This window comes from Crotalus tigris, unplaced genomic scaffold (assembly GCF_016545835.1).
Source record: "Crotalus tigris isolate CLP2741 ecotype Arizona unplaced genomic scaffold, ASM1654583v1 scf7180000018058.1502924, whole genome shotgun sequence".
Classification (NCBI taxonomy): Eukaryota; Metazoa; Chordata; class Lepidosauria; order Squamata; family Viperidae; genus Crotalus; species Crotalus tigris.
This window is the reverse complement of record NW_024096801.1, coordinates 1324599-1341907: the sequence shown is the minus strand read 5'-3', so window position 1 is coordinate 1341907 and position 17309 is coordinate 1324599. Positions and strand designations below refer to the sequence as shown.

The following is a 17309-nucleotide window of genomic DNA, read 5'->3' as shown; positions in this document are numbered from 1 at the left end:
TGAAGAGAGGCAAAATAAATTGAGAGCAATTAAAATCAGATTGAGAATACCCAGAAGGACTCTGGAAGATACTACAGATGTGGCCAGAGGAAATGATTGCTCTGGACATTAGACCAAGAGATTGAAAAGTAGAGAAACTGCCAATTATCATATCTGTTCTCTCTCTTTCCCTCTCTCACTGTATGTCTCCCACCTTCTCTTCTTTAAAATAGTCTGCTTGCTAATTGCCATAACTGATTTTCTCTTTCTCCTTCTGTCTTTTTCTCTTTCTTTCTCTTACTGAATGGTATAAAAAAGATGTTGAGACTCTAGAAAGAGTGCAGAGAAGAGCAACAAAAATAATTAGGGGGCTGGGATTAAACATATGAAGAACTGTTGCAGGTATTGGGTAAGTCTAATTAAATGAAAACAAGGACTAGATTTGACATGATACTGGTGTTCTAATATCTAAGGAGATGCCACAAAGAAGAGGGGGGGAGTCAATGTATTCTCCAGAGCACCTGAAGGCAGGATGAGAAACAATGGATAGAAGCTAACCAAGAAGAGAACCAATCTAGAACTAAAGAGACATTTCTTGACAGATAGAATAATTAATCAGTGGAAGGAGTTGCCTCCAGAAATTGTGGGTGCTCCAACACTGGAGGCTATTAAGAATGAACAACTATTTGTCTCAAATGGTATAGAGTTTCTTGCTTGAGCATGATCCTTTTCTCATACAATGTGGAAGGGATACAAATATGCTTGGACTGATCTAAATCTCATAGATAAATAAAAACTTTATTCTGTATCCCAAAGCACACCATTCCTGCTGCTCTGTCATTTATAGTGTCCAAGTTATTGGATCCTAGTTTTCTTGCACAAAGGCAGTGCCTTGGAATTATTTTCATCTTGAAGAAACAAATAGAAACTTCTAGTTATTCCTGATCCTAAACAGGTGAAAACGTTTTCATTGTATTCTCATTGGGCCCATTGATTGAAATACTTCTGAGTATGGTTTTTAAAAGGGAGAATTAACCTGGGCAAGCAACTCTTGTCATCTTGACAGGAATAAAGCTTCTTATAGAAAATAGTTCCCATATATGTGAGTTAGGAGGTAGGAAAAGCATCTCTGTACTAGCTAAGCCTATCAGGAAAAGACCTAGAAAGTCAGTGAGCTGGGAATTTTAAAGCAGAAAGAAAATACTTTTCCAATTCCAGAAATGGAAATAAAGAGATAAAGCAGAAACTTGTAAGACATTACAGTTAGTCCTCAGTTTAACACTACAAATGGGAACAGAAACTTTATTGCTAAGCAATGTAGTCATTAAGTAAATCACCTCTAAATTTAAAACCTTTTTTGTCATGATTGATTTGTGAATAAAGTGGTCCTTAGGTGAATCACATATTATAATTTTGTTGTAATTGTTGGAATACATAGATAGCCTTTATGAAAGAGAGAGAAAAATCTGCCTAGGAAGCTATCGGACAAGACAGAGAGAGGAAACCACAATTGTTCAACGGTCAAAGAACTAAACGTAGGAAGCACTTAACTGTTTCAAACTGACAGGCATGGTGTTTGTCTTTCAAACCTGCAAGATTCTGTTAATGTAGCCTTACAATAATGTAGATTTAGCTCATTTAGTTATGATCATATGACAACTGGGATGTTACTGCTATGGTAAGTGCAATAACCGTTAGTAAGCAAGCCACTGTCTTCAGTGCCATCATAACTTCAAATAGATGTTAAACAAATATTTGCAAATCAAGAACTTCCTTTACTAACTTCCCATATACATCTTACTACTCTTTGGGATCAGAAGGCTGTAAGATGCTGAAGATTCAGAGCAATTCAAATCCCATTTCCAATATACTTGATCATTGATAGAATTACCCTCCATGGCTGAAGATCCTGAAGACTGAGTTTTCTGCTGCTCAAATTTCCCCTGTGTTTTTGGTTCAACTTCATGGCATGTAAAGCATATGCCACTGCATACACTGCATTATATATATTGTAACTATGACTGATCATCCATTTTTCAAAAAAGGTCCCAGGAAGGCTCTCCAAGTTCTCCTTCCCTGTACAGATATCCTCTATTTCTTCATTCACAGACATTTGGAAATACACAGCCAAATGCTTGCTCCCACACATTTTTGACAAAATTCCTCTTTTGAGGAGAAATGGTTTGTTGTCTGAAGAAAATGCTAGAATCTTTCAACTTCATTTGAGTAGGCTGTAAAACTCAGAGCATCATGAAGGAATTGAAGATCCCCGTTCTGGTAAAAGAATGATGCAAGATCCATTTAGGAAGCCGGGATCCACACCTTAACTTTTGGCTTTATAGAAAGTATTTCTATTTCAGATAGGTGTAACAACCATCTAAAATTTAAAAGATGGTTATTATTGATTATGACAACATTGGCTTTGCTTTTAACAAGATGGTGAAGGTTATTTCAAGTGATTTCAGACTATCAAAAATGTGTGGATATGGTTTGCTCTCAATTGTTCTAAGAAGTCGATGCAGATACCATGAAGTGAAAATATTGAGAAGATTAGGTGCTGAAATGTTCTTCCACCAACTCCATAAACAAGTACCCCAACCCAAGTTCATCTAAAGTGTAAGAGTAGTCAAATAATCCCACTGTAATAAAGTTCTTCATCAGGAAGCATACAATAGTAGAATGGGCTTTCATTTGAAAAGGCATCAATAGGGAATTATGGAAAACATTAGATAGGTAAATAGGAAAAAAATAAAGATAAAGAAATATGTGTCATTTCTAAATTAATATTTTGAAATATGTCATCATGAACATCATGTCATCACATAATTTCTGGGCACAAGTTAGTTATGAGATTATTATTGGGTAGATTATCATTGTTTAAATTCAAGAATAGCTTTTTCTTTTATTGAAATATATTGTTCATTGAGATTTATTATCTGAGTACTTTTCAAGTATGGATTCCTTCCTTGTTCATATCTCACAACAACCTTCTTCTTTTAATTTCAATTAGGATGATTCCAACTTCAAATCCCAGCTTCATCCAAAGCTCTGGATGAAAAATGAAAAGATCTTAGTGAAAATCCTCAATCATGATTGTTCAGTGGTTAATTATGACCCACTTTCATAACTAAACCTTCTTCAGCTGATAGATGTAGATTAATATACAGGTGAGGGTATGAGTCTCTCATTGTCACATGTTGTTTCAATTAAAGATCACATTGCTTAATGATGGAGCTTCCAATCCCAACTGTGATTTCTAATTGAGGACTATCTGTATTAGAAGAAAGCCCTATCTTTGACTTCTTGATGAAAGGCAGAATATAAATATAATAATGAAATAAAATATAAATAAATAAAAAGCAGAAACATTATATAGTTTTTTCCCATCACATTAGTAACTACAGGGATCCAACATTCTAGATTAATGGATAACTTTTAATAATCATTAACTTATAAATAGTAACATCAAATTCTGAAACTGATGTTTTATTTTATGATATATTAAATGCATTTCCTTAAATATGATCATTGGAAAATTATAGATGAAAATTAATTATATTTTGAGGTCTTGCAATAACATACAACTAGAAAGACAAAACCATCCATCTTACCTCTGGAACTTTGTAAGTCTCTAAAATATCTACCATATCACTAACAATAGCTGGATCAATAGTCACAACAACCGATATAAGTTTGTTCGGGATGTCACACCTGTAGTTAGGAATTAGTTGTTTCTGACTGGAAGAAAGTTCCATTGAGACATGATATAGGTAGTCACCACCACAACTCTCAAAGATTCTGAAGCCCAAGGTGATATTTGGTAAGAATTGGATGTCTTCATTGATGTTCTTCACAGCAAATATCATGCCAAGATATGCTGATAATATTTAGTCAATACTCTGCAATGGGAATTAAATGCTGAAATCAAATAGAATTCTGCATCTATAAAGGACTGTTGAAAGAAAAATCTTCATCAGGGTCCAGTCCAAGCTAGGAATAAACAAAATGAAGACTGCTTTAGAAAGAAGGTTGTAGTTTATTGAAGAGCAGAACCACAACAGCATGTGGCTCTGGGGCAGCTGACCACACGTTGGTAGGTTTTTATACCTTCTTGAGTTTTGTGTTTGGAATTGTTCCTGTGGCATGATCTTTGATCTGAGGTTCAGTGTGCCCTTTTAGTATTCTGATGGTGGTGGGTTAATCCTATTATGTCCTAAAAGTCATGTCCTGCTTTCCTGGGCTGTGGCTGATGGCTATGTCCTGTGTTGGATTTTTTGGGTGAGGGGTTGTTGGTTCTAGGAATCTTTCTCTTTCTAATCCTATCATCTGTAAGTTTCCTGGCTTTAGTCTTTCTGAAAGGATTATCAAATCTGCATTTCTACAGACCTGGTTTCTACTTTGGGAAGAGAGACTTGGAGGGGTCTGCTTTTTAAAATCTTCTCCATTATTCCTTTGGGGAAATATAATATTCTGCCTTTTTAACATCCCCCAAAATATTACTTTTTCTGGGGGGGGTTGTCTTCTTTGTGCCATTTAGGTGTGAGTGAGACACACTTTTACTGGCACAAGATTAAAATTTGATCTGGTCAGGGAGACTTGATGGGTGCTTCTATGGGTGCTCCAGGATGTGGGGAAACAAGCTTTTAAACTGTTAATGCAGAAAGGGGAAGACACTAATAAAGGCAGCAGAAAAAAGATCCCTGCAGTGGCTCCCAAAAGGAGACCCTTTCAGTCATGAAGGTCTAAAGCCAGGGCAAAGGTTCTGTTAAGTGGAAAAGAAATTTATAGTTCCAATATTCTGTACCAATGATTTTTAGATATTGGATGTCACTTTGAGCTTCCAATCAGCTTTGCACATGCCTCCCAAAATTCTTCACAGCCATGTTTTTGCCTTAGTACATAATTACTGGCTGTCCATTTTCAAGGGTTGCTTCCTGCCTTAGCTCTTAATTTAGTGCATCCAGGTTTGTGATATCCAATTAAGGTTAGCCAGTGTGAAAGTAGGCTATTAATATTTAGGGCTTGAGTTTGGAGATCTCTTTCCTGCTACTTCCTCAGTGAGGGTATATGAATTGTAAATTGCCTGAAGGGGCACAGTTCCCTCCCACATGAAATTTTCAGAAAGGCAAAGGTCTTAATGCCACAGAGCAAGAACCAGCCTGGGGAACTTTACCGAAGGTAGGTGAAGGGGATAGCTTCATTGTGATTCTGAATCATGAATCCATTTAGCTGGCTGATTACATTACATATGAGGCAAGAAAGAAAACCTTACAATGAGTTTCTGTCCTTCCCCCATAGTATTCCTAGTTGTCTTCTGAGGCTTCATGTGGGAGTCAATGGATCCGGGAGTTCTTCCTTTCTCTGCAGCATTCACGGGCATCTCAGTGATGGTAGGGTCTGGGCAGCACATTATCTGAAAAATGAAGTAAAGTATCATATCAATGAAATACCGGTAATAAATAAATGATACAATCTCAAACAAGAAAGAACTACAAAGTTTCATGACAACTTTTTATACATATATTGAAGTCTGCATTTAAAAATTACTCTCTTAATTACTTTACTGCAATTTTTTTTCTAATTGCTATCCTTTTTTTTGCTTTACCTTATTTCAGACTTTTAAGAATTGCTATCATTTATATGCTTCTTGTTTTAGAATACTGTATACCGACACCTGGCAACTATTTTCAAGAATACCCTATTCTCATGCAATTTTTGGAGACTACAGATGCCATACAAGAATGGGGTCTGCTCTTGTACAGCCTCTCCAGATGAACTACAAGAGAACTGTTTTCTTTCATAGCCTCTGAAAGTATCTTGAGAATGGGGCATGCTTTTGTGCGATTTTTGGAGGCTGGGAAGGCAGCAAATACTGGGATGTGATTTTTTGTGTCTTCTTCAGCATCTCAAAGTTACATAAAAATGGGGAGCACTTTTATCCAGTTTTCAGAGGTTTTAGAGACCAATGAATAGCATCCTCTGAACCTGCTTCAAGAATGAAGGGGCCTTGGGTAGGCCACTAGGGCCTGTTAGCATAATACTAACTGAAGATAAGCAGCATGCAGTAGATTCTGGGGATTGCTGGGGAATGGGGATAATCACACAAGGTGGCTGTTCTGAATGGCCATTGTGACATTAGAGATGAAGTCAGGATCTGGGCTTTGATTTTAGCCCATCCTCAATTCTTCTGCTAAGTGCTGCTCTTCAACATGGCTTAGATATGGTGGAGGGGAGAGAAATAGATTTTTTTTTCTTTTGTTTGAGGAAGAGGAGTGACAAGCCAGCAGAATCAAGGTAGACATTTTCTGAATTTTTGATGTTCTCAGCCAAAAATATTTGCCAACACTGGTTTAGAATGTTAAATTGTCCAGTGATTACACTGCCTCTCTAGGGATAATTCTTCAATTTCTCTTCAGTTTTCTATTCATGAGAGATATTGGGAAAAACATCAAGGTAATCTTATTGGGGACTTATTGGCACTGTAACTGATAATAAGATTTCTGATTCTGCTCACATAGCATTCTACATTCGAGGATATCTTTCCCTTCACTAAAATATAGTTTTTGACCAATCCTTGCATTTGCCATTTTTACAGCATCTACAGTCATATGATCATTACAGCTGGTGCACATTTATAACTATTATCAATTCCCATTTAATGGACTTCACAACTGGCTTCCAAGAAGCAGAATTAATGGAGGAACACAGAAGTGAAATCACAAGTGATGTCTTGCTGTATAATCATGATGATTTGGTTAATGACAGAAGCAGAAGTGAGGTTATAGGTCTAGCATAATCATATGATATGTCAATTAACAACCATGGTGCTTAATGACAAAGTTGTAGATCCCAATTGTAATTGGTAAATTAGGACTACCTATAAAAGGCAAAAATAGTACCTATGTCTCCTTGATTACCTGAATGAAAGGCAAGATATAAATATAATAATGGAATTTTTTTTAAAAAAATGCAGAAACAGACTTCCATGAATATGGCTGACTGAATTCATGCTCAGGGAGGGATCCCTGAAGGATTTTTCCCTGGGTTGTAGCTCTTCAGCTACTAACTCAAGGGCTGGCACTTTTTTCAATTTTTATGACTCACCCTGATCAGGCGGAGTCTAAGAATTTCCCCTCAAGACCCTCCAATACAGTTGAAAGCTTGCAAGTGGCTCCTGGAGCCAGACTTTGAAGCTATCCACTGAGGGGGAGGGGCTGTAATCTGTTCATGGTTGAAGAAGCTGATGTTTCAAAATTTACCTTTTAAACCAGGGGTCTTCAAACTTGGCTCTTTTATGACTTTAGGACTTCAACTCCCAGAATTCCTCAGCCAGGCATTCTGGCTGAGGAATTCTGGGAGTTGAAGTCCACAAGTCATAAAAGGGCCAAGTTTGAAGACCCCTGGTTTAAATGTATGTTAAGAAGTTAAAGAAAAAGATGCATTAGAGAGTTTTGATTCTAGAAAAGTGTTTAAAGAAAGTTTAGCTTCTTTAAAAAAAAGTGGGAAAAAAGAAACAGTATTTTTCTCAGTAAGGTCAAAGAAATTAAAATATAGATAACTTTGTAAATAAAAATGGTAATAGTTACAAAGATTATTAGGTGCAAATAGAAATACATACTATTTCCACAGCAAAGAAGATAAAATAGGAATGGTTAAATTGATCATTGTATTCAAAGAGGAGAATATATTTGAGTATGTTTTTTATTTGGATACCAGTTCTGAATTTTGTGCTTGTGGTGAAAAAAAAATGAAACTTTTGACTATTTTGTCGATTAGATAGATTTGTTGTTGTAAAAATGGCTAGTTATATATTAATGTCTAAAAGCAAATAATTGAGGCTGGAATGTTTTTATCTTGTACTGTGATAAAAAAGAGTCCAAAGTCAACACTTTTTCCCCCTTGTACCTCACACCTTCTTTTCCCTCTCCTTTTCCTTCCCTTAATTTCCTGTTTCTATATTTTTTTAATTTTATATATTAAATAATAAAAAATTTAAAAATGCAGAAACATCACTATTTTTCTCATAGCGTTAGCAAGTTATAGGAGAAGATTACAAAAATTCAAAGTTTCTGTACAATAATTAATTATTAACATTAATGGATAATCTTTGAAACTCAATAATAGTCACATCAAATTCTGAGATTGAATTTGTTTTTATTTTATGATATATTAAATATTTTTTTTAATATGGTCCAAAGAGAAATGTATATGAAAGTCAATTATATCTTGAGGTCTTGCAATCTCCTACTGTATATCTGAAAAGACAAAGCAATCCATCTTACCTGTGGAACTTTGTAAGAGTCTAAAATATCTACCATATCAAAATTGATTTCAGGATCAATAGTTCCAACAACTGATTTGTTCAGAATGCCACATTTGTAATTGGGAATGAATTGCTTCTGACCTGAAAAAAGTTCCAATATGGCATGATATGTCTGTGCCCCAGCATAGCTATCATAGATTCTAAAGCCCAAAGTGATATTAGATAAGAGCTGTAGGTCATTATTGATCTTCTTCACAGTAAATATCATTGTCAATATATGTTGATAATGCTTAGTCAGGACTCTGCCAAAAAAATTAGTATCAAAGTTGTATCAAATGAAATTCTCCTTCTAAAAAGGCCAGCAAAAATAAACCATAAAAAACTAATAATTATTTTTATGTTAACATATTAATAGTTAAACTCCATCAAAATAATGATTTAAGAGGTATCATTGTTTCATGTTAATTGATTTATATTTTATTATTTGATATAAATATTGTGGAATTATTTTTAAAAGGAATAATGGCAGTTTTTTTCTATGTCTTTGATAATTGTAACCAATTCTAATTATGTGAATCTGACCAGAATCATTACCAAGCATGTAACATATCATTGTATAAATGGTAAGTAAAATTGCATTAATAACTTTTTCTTACACAGGAGGTGGTTTCATTTTAATGTAAGTGATTGAAAAAAAATGGCAAAAGCAGCATAGAATTAGAATTTAGTCTTACTTCAACTAGAAGACTTCATATATATTTTTGTAGGACAAGGAACATTGACTTTTAAAGCACCGCAAAAGTTTTACATAATTCAGTGATGTATAAATTATAGCTACACCTGAGTGCCACTAGTTAGCTGGTGTTAAAGCTAGTTTTCACCCCATGGTGCACCAAGCATAGGTGCACAAGCGTTGAATAAAATGAACTAGCAATCTAGGCTGTCAGGACTGCAGCGTGTCTAGCATTTGTAAATTTCCCTGACATTGTATACTGTATGCTAAATAAATAAATGTAGCTTTTTCTATCAAATTAAGAAACAATTTAAAACTGTCTGAATATTAGAAATTCTACTACGATTTAATCAGAGAGTATTTAATCAGAGAATATTTCTTCCCTTAAAAATTTATTGGTGGTAGTGATGTGACATTTATAACCTTAATAAGTTTTATTATAAGAACCTGTTGCAATGGAGAAATTGGCAAAAATAAAATAAAATAAGGTCTAGGAAAGGCAAATGCATTTCATCAATACAAGAACATTGACAGCATATATCTGCTTCTTCCTCTCTCCAAAGATTATTATTCCTGGAAGGAAACTGCATGTCTCATTTTCTCAGATAAAATATTTATTTATTACTATTTGTTTGTTTATTTTCCACCCATCTCACCGAGAGGTTATGCTAACAACAGGATAAAATATTAAATATTAAAATAATAAATATTCTTTAAGATTTACTTATTTTTTTAAAAAAAAGATGGCTAGGAAGGAAGCAATATGCTGAATCTCTGACTGAACATAATTATTCCCATAGTTCAGTGCAATTTCACATCTACAGAGTCAGGTTTAGAGGCTAATGCTGCAATTCTCATCCCAAGGAGACTGGGGAATGGGAAAGAATGCAATAACCATGAGATTGATTAAAAAAAAGGAATATAAGTTCTAACTGTGGGTTTTCTTTAGAAAATATAAGAAAATAATATACAAGCTAAAAAAATCAGTTCTGGAAAAGAGTATATTTAATTACTCTAGATAATTATGATTCATAAAATCAGAGTACTAAATTATTTTATCTAGACTGATACAGACAATATAAATAAAATAATATCTTACAGGGATTCACCAAGAAGAGAATGATGGGGATCATCCTCAAAGCTTCCTACATCTAAAGACAAAAGAAGTAATTCCACCAATGATTAGGTCACCTGGTTGGAAATATTTATGATCAATTGGGATAGGATCTCGGATTCTACATTTTCTTATCTCAGTTTTGCAAGCTACATGTGGCAATTGCTGAAGGAAAACAATCAATATCATCATAAAAAATAATAATCCCAGTTTGAATAAATCTCTCATTTCCATGTAATGCTTAAGTATCTCCAGAATTTGACTAAGTTGAACTGAATCTCTCTCTGTTCTTCCCATGACTTCTATTCTGTTCTAAATCTTAAATTACAAATGGTTCTAAGAATTAATCATGATAATGATTTTATCTGTCCCTAAACTCTAAAATATTGTCAACGTTTTGTTCTCATTCTTTCAAGAAAAGTAATTTGCCAATCAGGAGTTTGCTGAGTGGCAAATTTAATAATAGGTTTTTTGATAATTATAAGGGGAAGGGGAAATTGCAACCTTCAAATTATTAATGATGTAGTAAGGTAGAATGAGTCAATAAGTCATCATGTAATGTAAGAAATGGTTTGGAGATGAGCAAAAGTCAGATGTGGTCAAGATGGAGAAATCCATGCCATGTTCTACATTCTAAATTTTAGCAAAAAAAAGGTTTAAGACAATGTAAGGGATTAATTAGAACACCTCTTTATACCTTTGTAATAAGGTGCATTTCTCCCCCTTTCAATTGCTATCACAGCTGCAGTAATATCACATGAAATGATTTCTTTAGCTCAAGGTGCTTGCCTATTACCATAAGTGAAAATGCAAAATATCATCAATGTTGGTACAAGCAGGACCTTAAAGAGAAACTATAAACTGAGATTTCCCTACTCTTTGAGTTCCTATGAGTTTCTCTTCTTTTAAACTGGGGAGTATTTTTGTTTCTTTTATCTTGCCTCCATGAGATTATGATCTAACTAAAAACAATTCTGAATAGGGTCTAGAGCAGGGGTGTCAAACTGCCAGCCTGTAGGCCAGATGTGTCACACCAAAACCACGCCCACCCCATTGCCGGCAATGGAAAAAAAGTTGCGATACGTCGCAACACATCACGTGACATCGTGAGTTTGACACCCATGATTTAGAGGTAATACCTAAAACACCCTCAACATTTATTTTTAGATTTCTGACCAGAATGTTTCCTAAGTGTCTCAGGGCAACTCACACTTAATTTTCACCACTTAAACACTTTCAAACAAGGCAAACATATGTGACTGACATTAACTGTAAATAATATTAACATTATCAGAAATATTAAATATTATTAAAAAGGGGTGGAAATAAGGGCTCTTTGAAAATCCAGAAGGCCACTTTTAAAAGTCCTACCCCTTTTATTTCCTCTATCTCTGTACTGAATAATTCTGATGAAATCATTTGAAACGAAACAAATGTGGATAAGCTATCCTTTCACCACAACAGGCAGCATTATTTTATTCCATTGCAGCGTGGAAGAATGTTCAATTTCTCTTGTTTAGAATAGTAAAATCATTACCAAAATTTTAAATCTAAGTATATTTTCTAGAATATTTATTGATTAATTCATATTTACTCCTAGCAACTGTATAGATTTTCTCCATTTTGATCTAACACTAACCTGTTCTTTTACAGTTAAAACTGTACCAACAGTTATAGCGGTACAGTCATAACCATTATAACTGAATGGTACAACATTCATCTTGCTGCTGGTTGTTCTCTTATTCCTTCCATATTTCCCAGCACTATAGCCTATTCCAGCAGGTCTTTGCATAATGTGTTTGAAATAGGATAATTTGAACTTGGTCATTTGTGACTCAAATGGAAATTTTGAAGTAGCTTAATGATGATCCATTAAATTATATTTTTGGGTATCCATGGTATTCTCAGGAATCTCCTCCAACACCAAAGTTTAAAGGCATCAATGTGTTTCCTATTCTGTTTCTTTAAACTCAATGTTTACTTCCATAGAGTGCCACAGGTAATACCATAGCTTGCATAATTCTGAACTTTGTAGGTATAGATACATCACAGTGCTTGAACAACTTTTCCAAGTCTTTATGGCTGCTGTACTAAGTACTAGTCTGTGGAGTATTTCTTGATTACTTGCTTTTTTACTCTTGATAGTTGATCTAAAAGACAGAAGTTACCCATCTTTTAAATATTTTCACTGTCAATTCTAAGGCTGGTTATTCTACATCAGAGGTTCTCAACCTGTGGGTCACGACCCCATTTGGGGTTGAACAACCATTTCACAGGGGTCTCCAAACAATGCAGTCTGCCATTTTTCCCCCTTTTCCTTAGCTGTGCTACTCTCTCTTATTCTATTGGCTTTTGAAAGCCAATAGAATAGACTCTATTCAAGAGACTCTATTCTATTGGCTTTCAAAAGCCAATAGGAATTGTCCAGGCTGTCTCTGCCCTGCTGAGCCCGCCAAAAGTCACAGTCTGCAAATGGTGCTGCAAGTTGTTTGCAGCTAAGGTAAACTTTCTGGATGTTTCCAACCCTCCCTGCTGAGCAACTACTAAATGTAAGTAAAAGAGGGCCAGAGGTGGGAGGTCGGAGGCCAGCAGGAGCAGGGAGGGTTGCTGGCACGCATGGGGGCTAGCGGATGGCTTATCTCCCTTGGGCTGGGCCAGCTGGTAGCCCAGCCGGTGGTCGGCCTGCGCCCTCGCTGCCACATGCCATGGCCACCCAGGAGCGCCTGGGCCTGCCTGCCACCGCACTGAATGTGGGGCCTGGCGGGTGGCAAATGCCTGCCTGCCACCGCACTGAATGTGGGGCCTGGCGGGTGGCAAATGGTGCTGCAAGTTGTTTGCAGCTAAGGTAAAATTTCTGGATGTTTCCAACCCTCCCTGCTGAGCAACTACTAAATGTAAGTAAAAGAGGGCCAGAGGTGGGAGGTCGGAGGCCAGCAGGAGCAGGGAGGGTTGCTGGCGCGCATGGGGGCTAGCGGATGGCTTACCTCACTTGGACTGGGCCAGCTGGTGGCCCAGCCGATGGTTGGCCTGTGCTGTCGCTGCCGCTTGCCAGCTACACCTCAGCCGGTGCAGGAGGCGGTTGCTGGATGATGGCCTGCATGCACCCTTGGCCTGCCCAGCATGCACTCCAGCCGCAAGACAGGAGGCGGAGTGTGCACACCTCCTCCTGCCCTGCCTGCAGGGAAATACAGGTAGTCCTTGACTTACAACCATATGGTTGGGGGTCGCGGCATTAGGAAACTTGAGAACCACTGTTCTACATGTTGTCATTAGTATTATCTTCTTTATGCTCCATTTTAGTACAATTTTTACTGTGTCCTCTGATTTTTCATACTTGCAGATCCTTTGCATTTTTGACTATCAGTGTGGTGTCATCTGCATAGTATGCAATTAAGAAGCTCAAATAGAAATGCCAACTCAATTTAATAAATAATTACCAATTTTGAATCGATAAATCGGACAAAATTAATCCATATATCCCTAATACAAATCAAAGTTGTAAAATATACAAATACATACAAATTATGTTATTTTTCTTATTAACTGATCTTTGTTATTTAGTTGGGGTTTCCATAAAATTATGAAGCATTTTGGGAAAAAAATACAACCTAACAACCCAACAGTAGAGGCTAAGATTGAGAAGACCTCCACAGCTACTGTGTATTTTCCCTTTGAACTTAGGTAAGCTGGAATAAAGGATAACCATACACTACAAAAGACCAACATGCTGAATGTGATGAATTTGGCTTCATTGAAAGTATCTGGTAAGTTTCTAGCAAAGAAAGCTATAGTGAAACTTACAATAGCTAGGAAACCCATATAGCCTAGGACAGAATAGAACATAATCAATGAGCCTTCATTGCATTCCAGTATTATATATTCAACTTCTGACTGTATGTCAACATCTGAGAATGGGGGAGAGGTTACAAGCCATATGGCACAAATGCCTGTTTGAATCAAGGAGCAGAAGAGAACAATGGAACTGCCCAGACCTTTCCTCATCCATTTTCTCATGCTGCTTCCTGGCTTGGTGGCCATGAAAGCCAGAACCACTGTGATGGTTTTTGCTAACATGCAAGAAACCGCCACTGAGAAGATGATTCCAAAGCTCATTTGTCGTAGGGGACATGTTACTTTTGTGGGTTGGCCAATAAACAACAAACAACAAAGAAAGCAAAGAAGGAGAGAGAATAGGAGAGCATAAGTGAGATCTTGGTTGTTGGCTTTGACACTAGGAGTATTGTGATGCTTCATAAAAATTCCAAACACCAGAGCTGTGAGGACAGCAAAAGCAGTAACAGACAAAACTAAACTCATTCCCAAAGGGTCTCCATAAGATAGATAAGTAATGACTTTAGGAAGACATAAATACTGTTCTTTGTTTGCATATTGGTCTTCTTTGCATTTAAAGCAGTCATCCATATCTGAAAAAAGCAGAATATATTTATTTGTTTGTCTAATTTCTATAGCTACCATTTCATGGCAAATGACTCTGGACAACAATCCAGACAAACTATCCAAATTGTATAAATTAGAGAATATAATATTTTCAAACTATCTAGTAAACCATTTGTCTTCAAACTTTCTTCACCCTTGTTTCCTCTGTTAGGTAAAGATCAAGAAATGTCCTCTAAGGTTAATTTCTTGCTTTGATGTCCATTAAGATCAGTCATTTTTCTTACAATTTTTGAAAAGTTATATAAAGCTCTGATGTACTGAACTGTGGGGCAGATTTGCTTGGTTTTACTTAACTTGCTATATAATGCAATCTAGAATTCTTCCATTTTCTGCTTTTTAACATTTTAAATACAAAGATTCTCAGAACAGAGGCTTTTCTTCATGTACTCATATGAGGATGATCTTTCAAAGAAAACCTTCCTCCCTCGATCCCTCCCTCCTCCCTTCCTTCATCTAGATCAAATTCAAATTTAGACAACCACAAGTGTTAGAATGAGAGTTCTCTAAATTTTGATGCTGTTATTTAGTAGTCATCCAGATTTTTTCAACCCATGCCTGGTATCTTTGTACAAGCATGAGAAGTTTTGCCTAGCTAGATTCATTGAGAATAGCCCATTGTTGGAAGTAATGTCCGTTCTGCATGAACCTATATGATGGGTTATCCCTGCATCTTAAAACTTGTCTGCTTGACATAACTATTAGTTGTTGACTGCATTTAGACTTTGATATCTTCTCTTTCTTATGTGTATCCTGAAGTTGGCCTCAAATACATTTGGCATTTGACCTCTGGATCTACAAACTTACTGACAGTGCCTTATGTGCTTCTGTAAAATTAAGACAGTAACTTGTGTTAATTCTTTTGCTGTATAGCATTGTTCTTACTGAACCTAAATATTTGGAAAGATAGGATATCCTTTTTAAAATTACATTTCATTCATAACATTTTCTAGAACAGCATGTGGCAATACTACTGAATACATTATGTATGGCAATGGTTGATGTAGGATTAAAAAAAACCCTACATTCACTCATGGTAGGTTTTATGAAGCAGAAAATTTGAACTTCTAGGATACCATAAACATTATCTGCATTCAGCACAACAATGTAAGTGTCATACCTTTCATGTTAGAAATTTTCCCTTCAGGACATCGATTGCAATCATAGCAGCAAAATGGCTTTCCTTCAAGACTTTTTCTTCTATAGCCCATTTGACAATTGCTATTGCAAATTGAGAGAGGCAATGTCTATAGAAATGAAACACCAAAATATTGATTATTCTCCAATGGTAGTTTGAGAAGAGGTACTTTTGCTAATCATCTAATCATATCAACTAATAGTGCAAGAACTTGGTAGGTTTATGCCTGCATTTTCCTCCAGGGTTTCAAGATGGTGACTATAATAATTCCATCTCAGTTTTTCCTAAAGCAACAGGAAAGAGGTATATTGGGCTAAAAATCATCACTGGTCCAAAATGCCTATTAAACCTCATGAGTGGATTTGAATATGAATTTTCCAGATCCTAGTCTAATGTGTTAACAATTACATCACACAGGAATGGGAAATGATGATCTAAAATAACCTATTGAGTTTTCTAATCTGGCCTTCTCTCTGAAACTACTCTTAAACCACTGGCCCTGTGGTACAGCCAGAACAATGTGAAGCTAAACATGTAGAGGTGAGAATGGATTTTAGGAGGCACCATACTATTCTACCACCTCTTATTATATTTTACAGCACAATATCAGAGTAGAATCCTTCAAATTTTTGGGTTCTATAATCTCCCAGTACTTGAAATGGACATTTAACATTAGAACATCATTAAGAAGACACAACAAAGAATGTTTTTCCTGCATCAACTCAGGAAATTCAAACTGCCTCAGGAGCTGTTGATACAGTTTTGCAGAGGAATTATTGAGTCTGTCATTTGTACTTCTATGACTGTCTGGTTTGGTACAGCAATCAAACAGGACAGATACAGACTCCAACAGATAGTTAGGACTGCAGAAAGAACAGTTATGTCCTGGACTCTGATTGACAGAGCAGGTGCAGGAAGCTGCACTGACCGGGCAGACCAAGTGGGCTGCCCAGGCCAGACAGGCTGTCTCCGGCTTCCTGAGCATGTGCGGAAGCGGAAAAATACATTGCATTCATTGGCTGACGCTGTCCCTTGCAAAAAGGTATAAAAGGGAGCAGAGCCATGTTGGTTGTTGTTCTGTTGAAACTGAATAAAGAAGTACCTGTTTGTTACTCTGCCTTGTTCAATGCCTACCAACACGAGAAACAGAACATTGGCAACAAAGGTGGGATCATGCTGCAGAAGATTAAAAGGCTGACTGTTAAGTACTTCGTTCGCGTGCGAATGATGAAGACACATGGCAATGTTAAACAGCTCTTTATTCTTCTTCTAACAACACCCGGACAACAACCAAAGGTACGCAGGCCTTTTTTTATGGCCAGAATCCCGGACAACGCCCACCAATAGAATAGAGCATTTTCGCACCTTGCACATGCGCACAAGACTGGTGCCACTCTGTCTGGTCCCGGGAGAGCTTTTGGAATGCCCGGACCAATGCAATGTCCCGAGCCTTCTTTTGCAGGCTCAGGACACAACACCCCTCCCCCCTAGATGGAACATACCTGCGGACACACATGTAGGTCATACATTGGAAGAGTGTTGCATAGTTTCATTAATCAAATGCAAGGAATGTGGAATAGTCAAGTCTGCCCTCAGGCAAAACCCCTTCAACTTTATTCATACAATA

General features: G+C 36.6%; 1 protein-coding gene across 1 annotated transcript in view; it reads right to left on the bottom strand.

Moving 5' to 3' along the window:
• Positions 1–3015: 3015 nt before the first annotated feature.
• LOC120309744 (vomeronasal type-2 receptor 26-like) overlaps positions 3016–17309 on the bottom strand; it is a 38457-nt gene continuing 24163 nt past the window's right edge. Inside the window, exons 6-10 of the mRNA XM_039347267.1 lie at positions 15665–15791; positions 13621–14513; positions 4480–4537; positions 3591–3856; positions 3016–3027 (exon numbers count right to left, since the gene is read on the bottom strand). Coding sequence (XP_039203201.1) covers positions 3016–3027; positions 3591–3856; positions 4480–4537; positions 13621–14513; positions 15665–15791 — 1356 coding nt within the window. The remainder of the gene's footprint in view (positions 3028–3590; positions 3857–4479; positions 4538–13620; positions 14514–15664; positions 15792–17309) is intronic.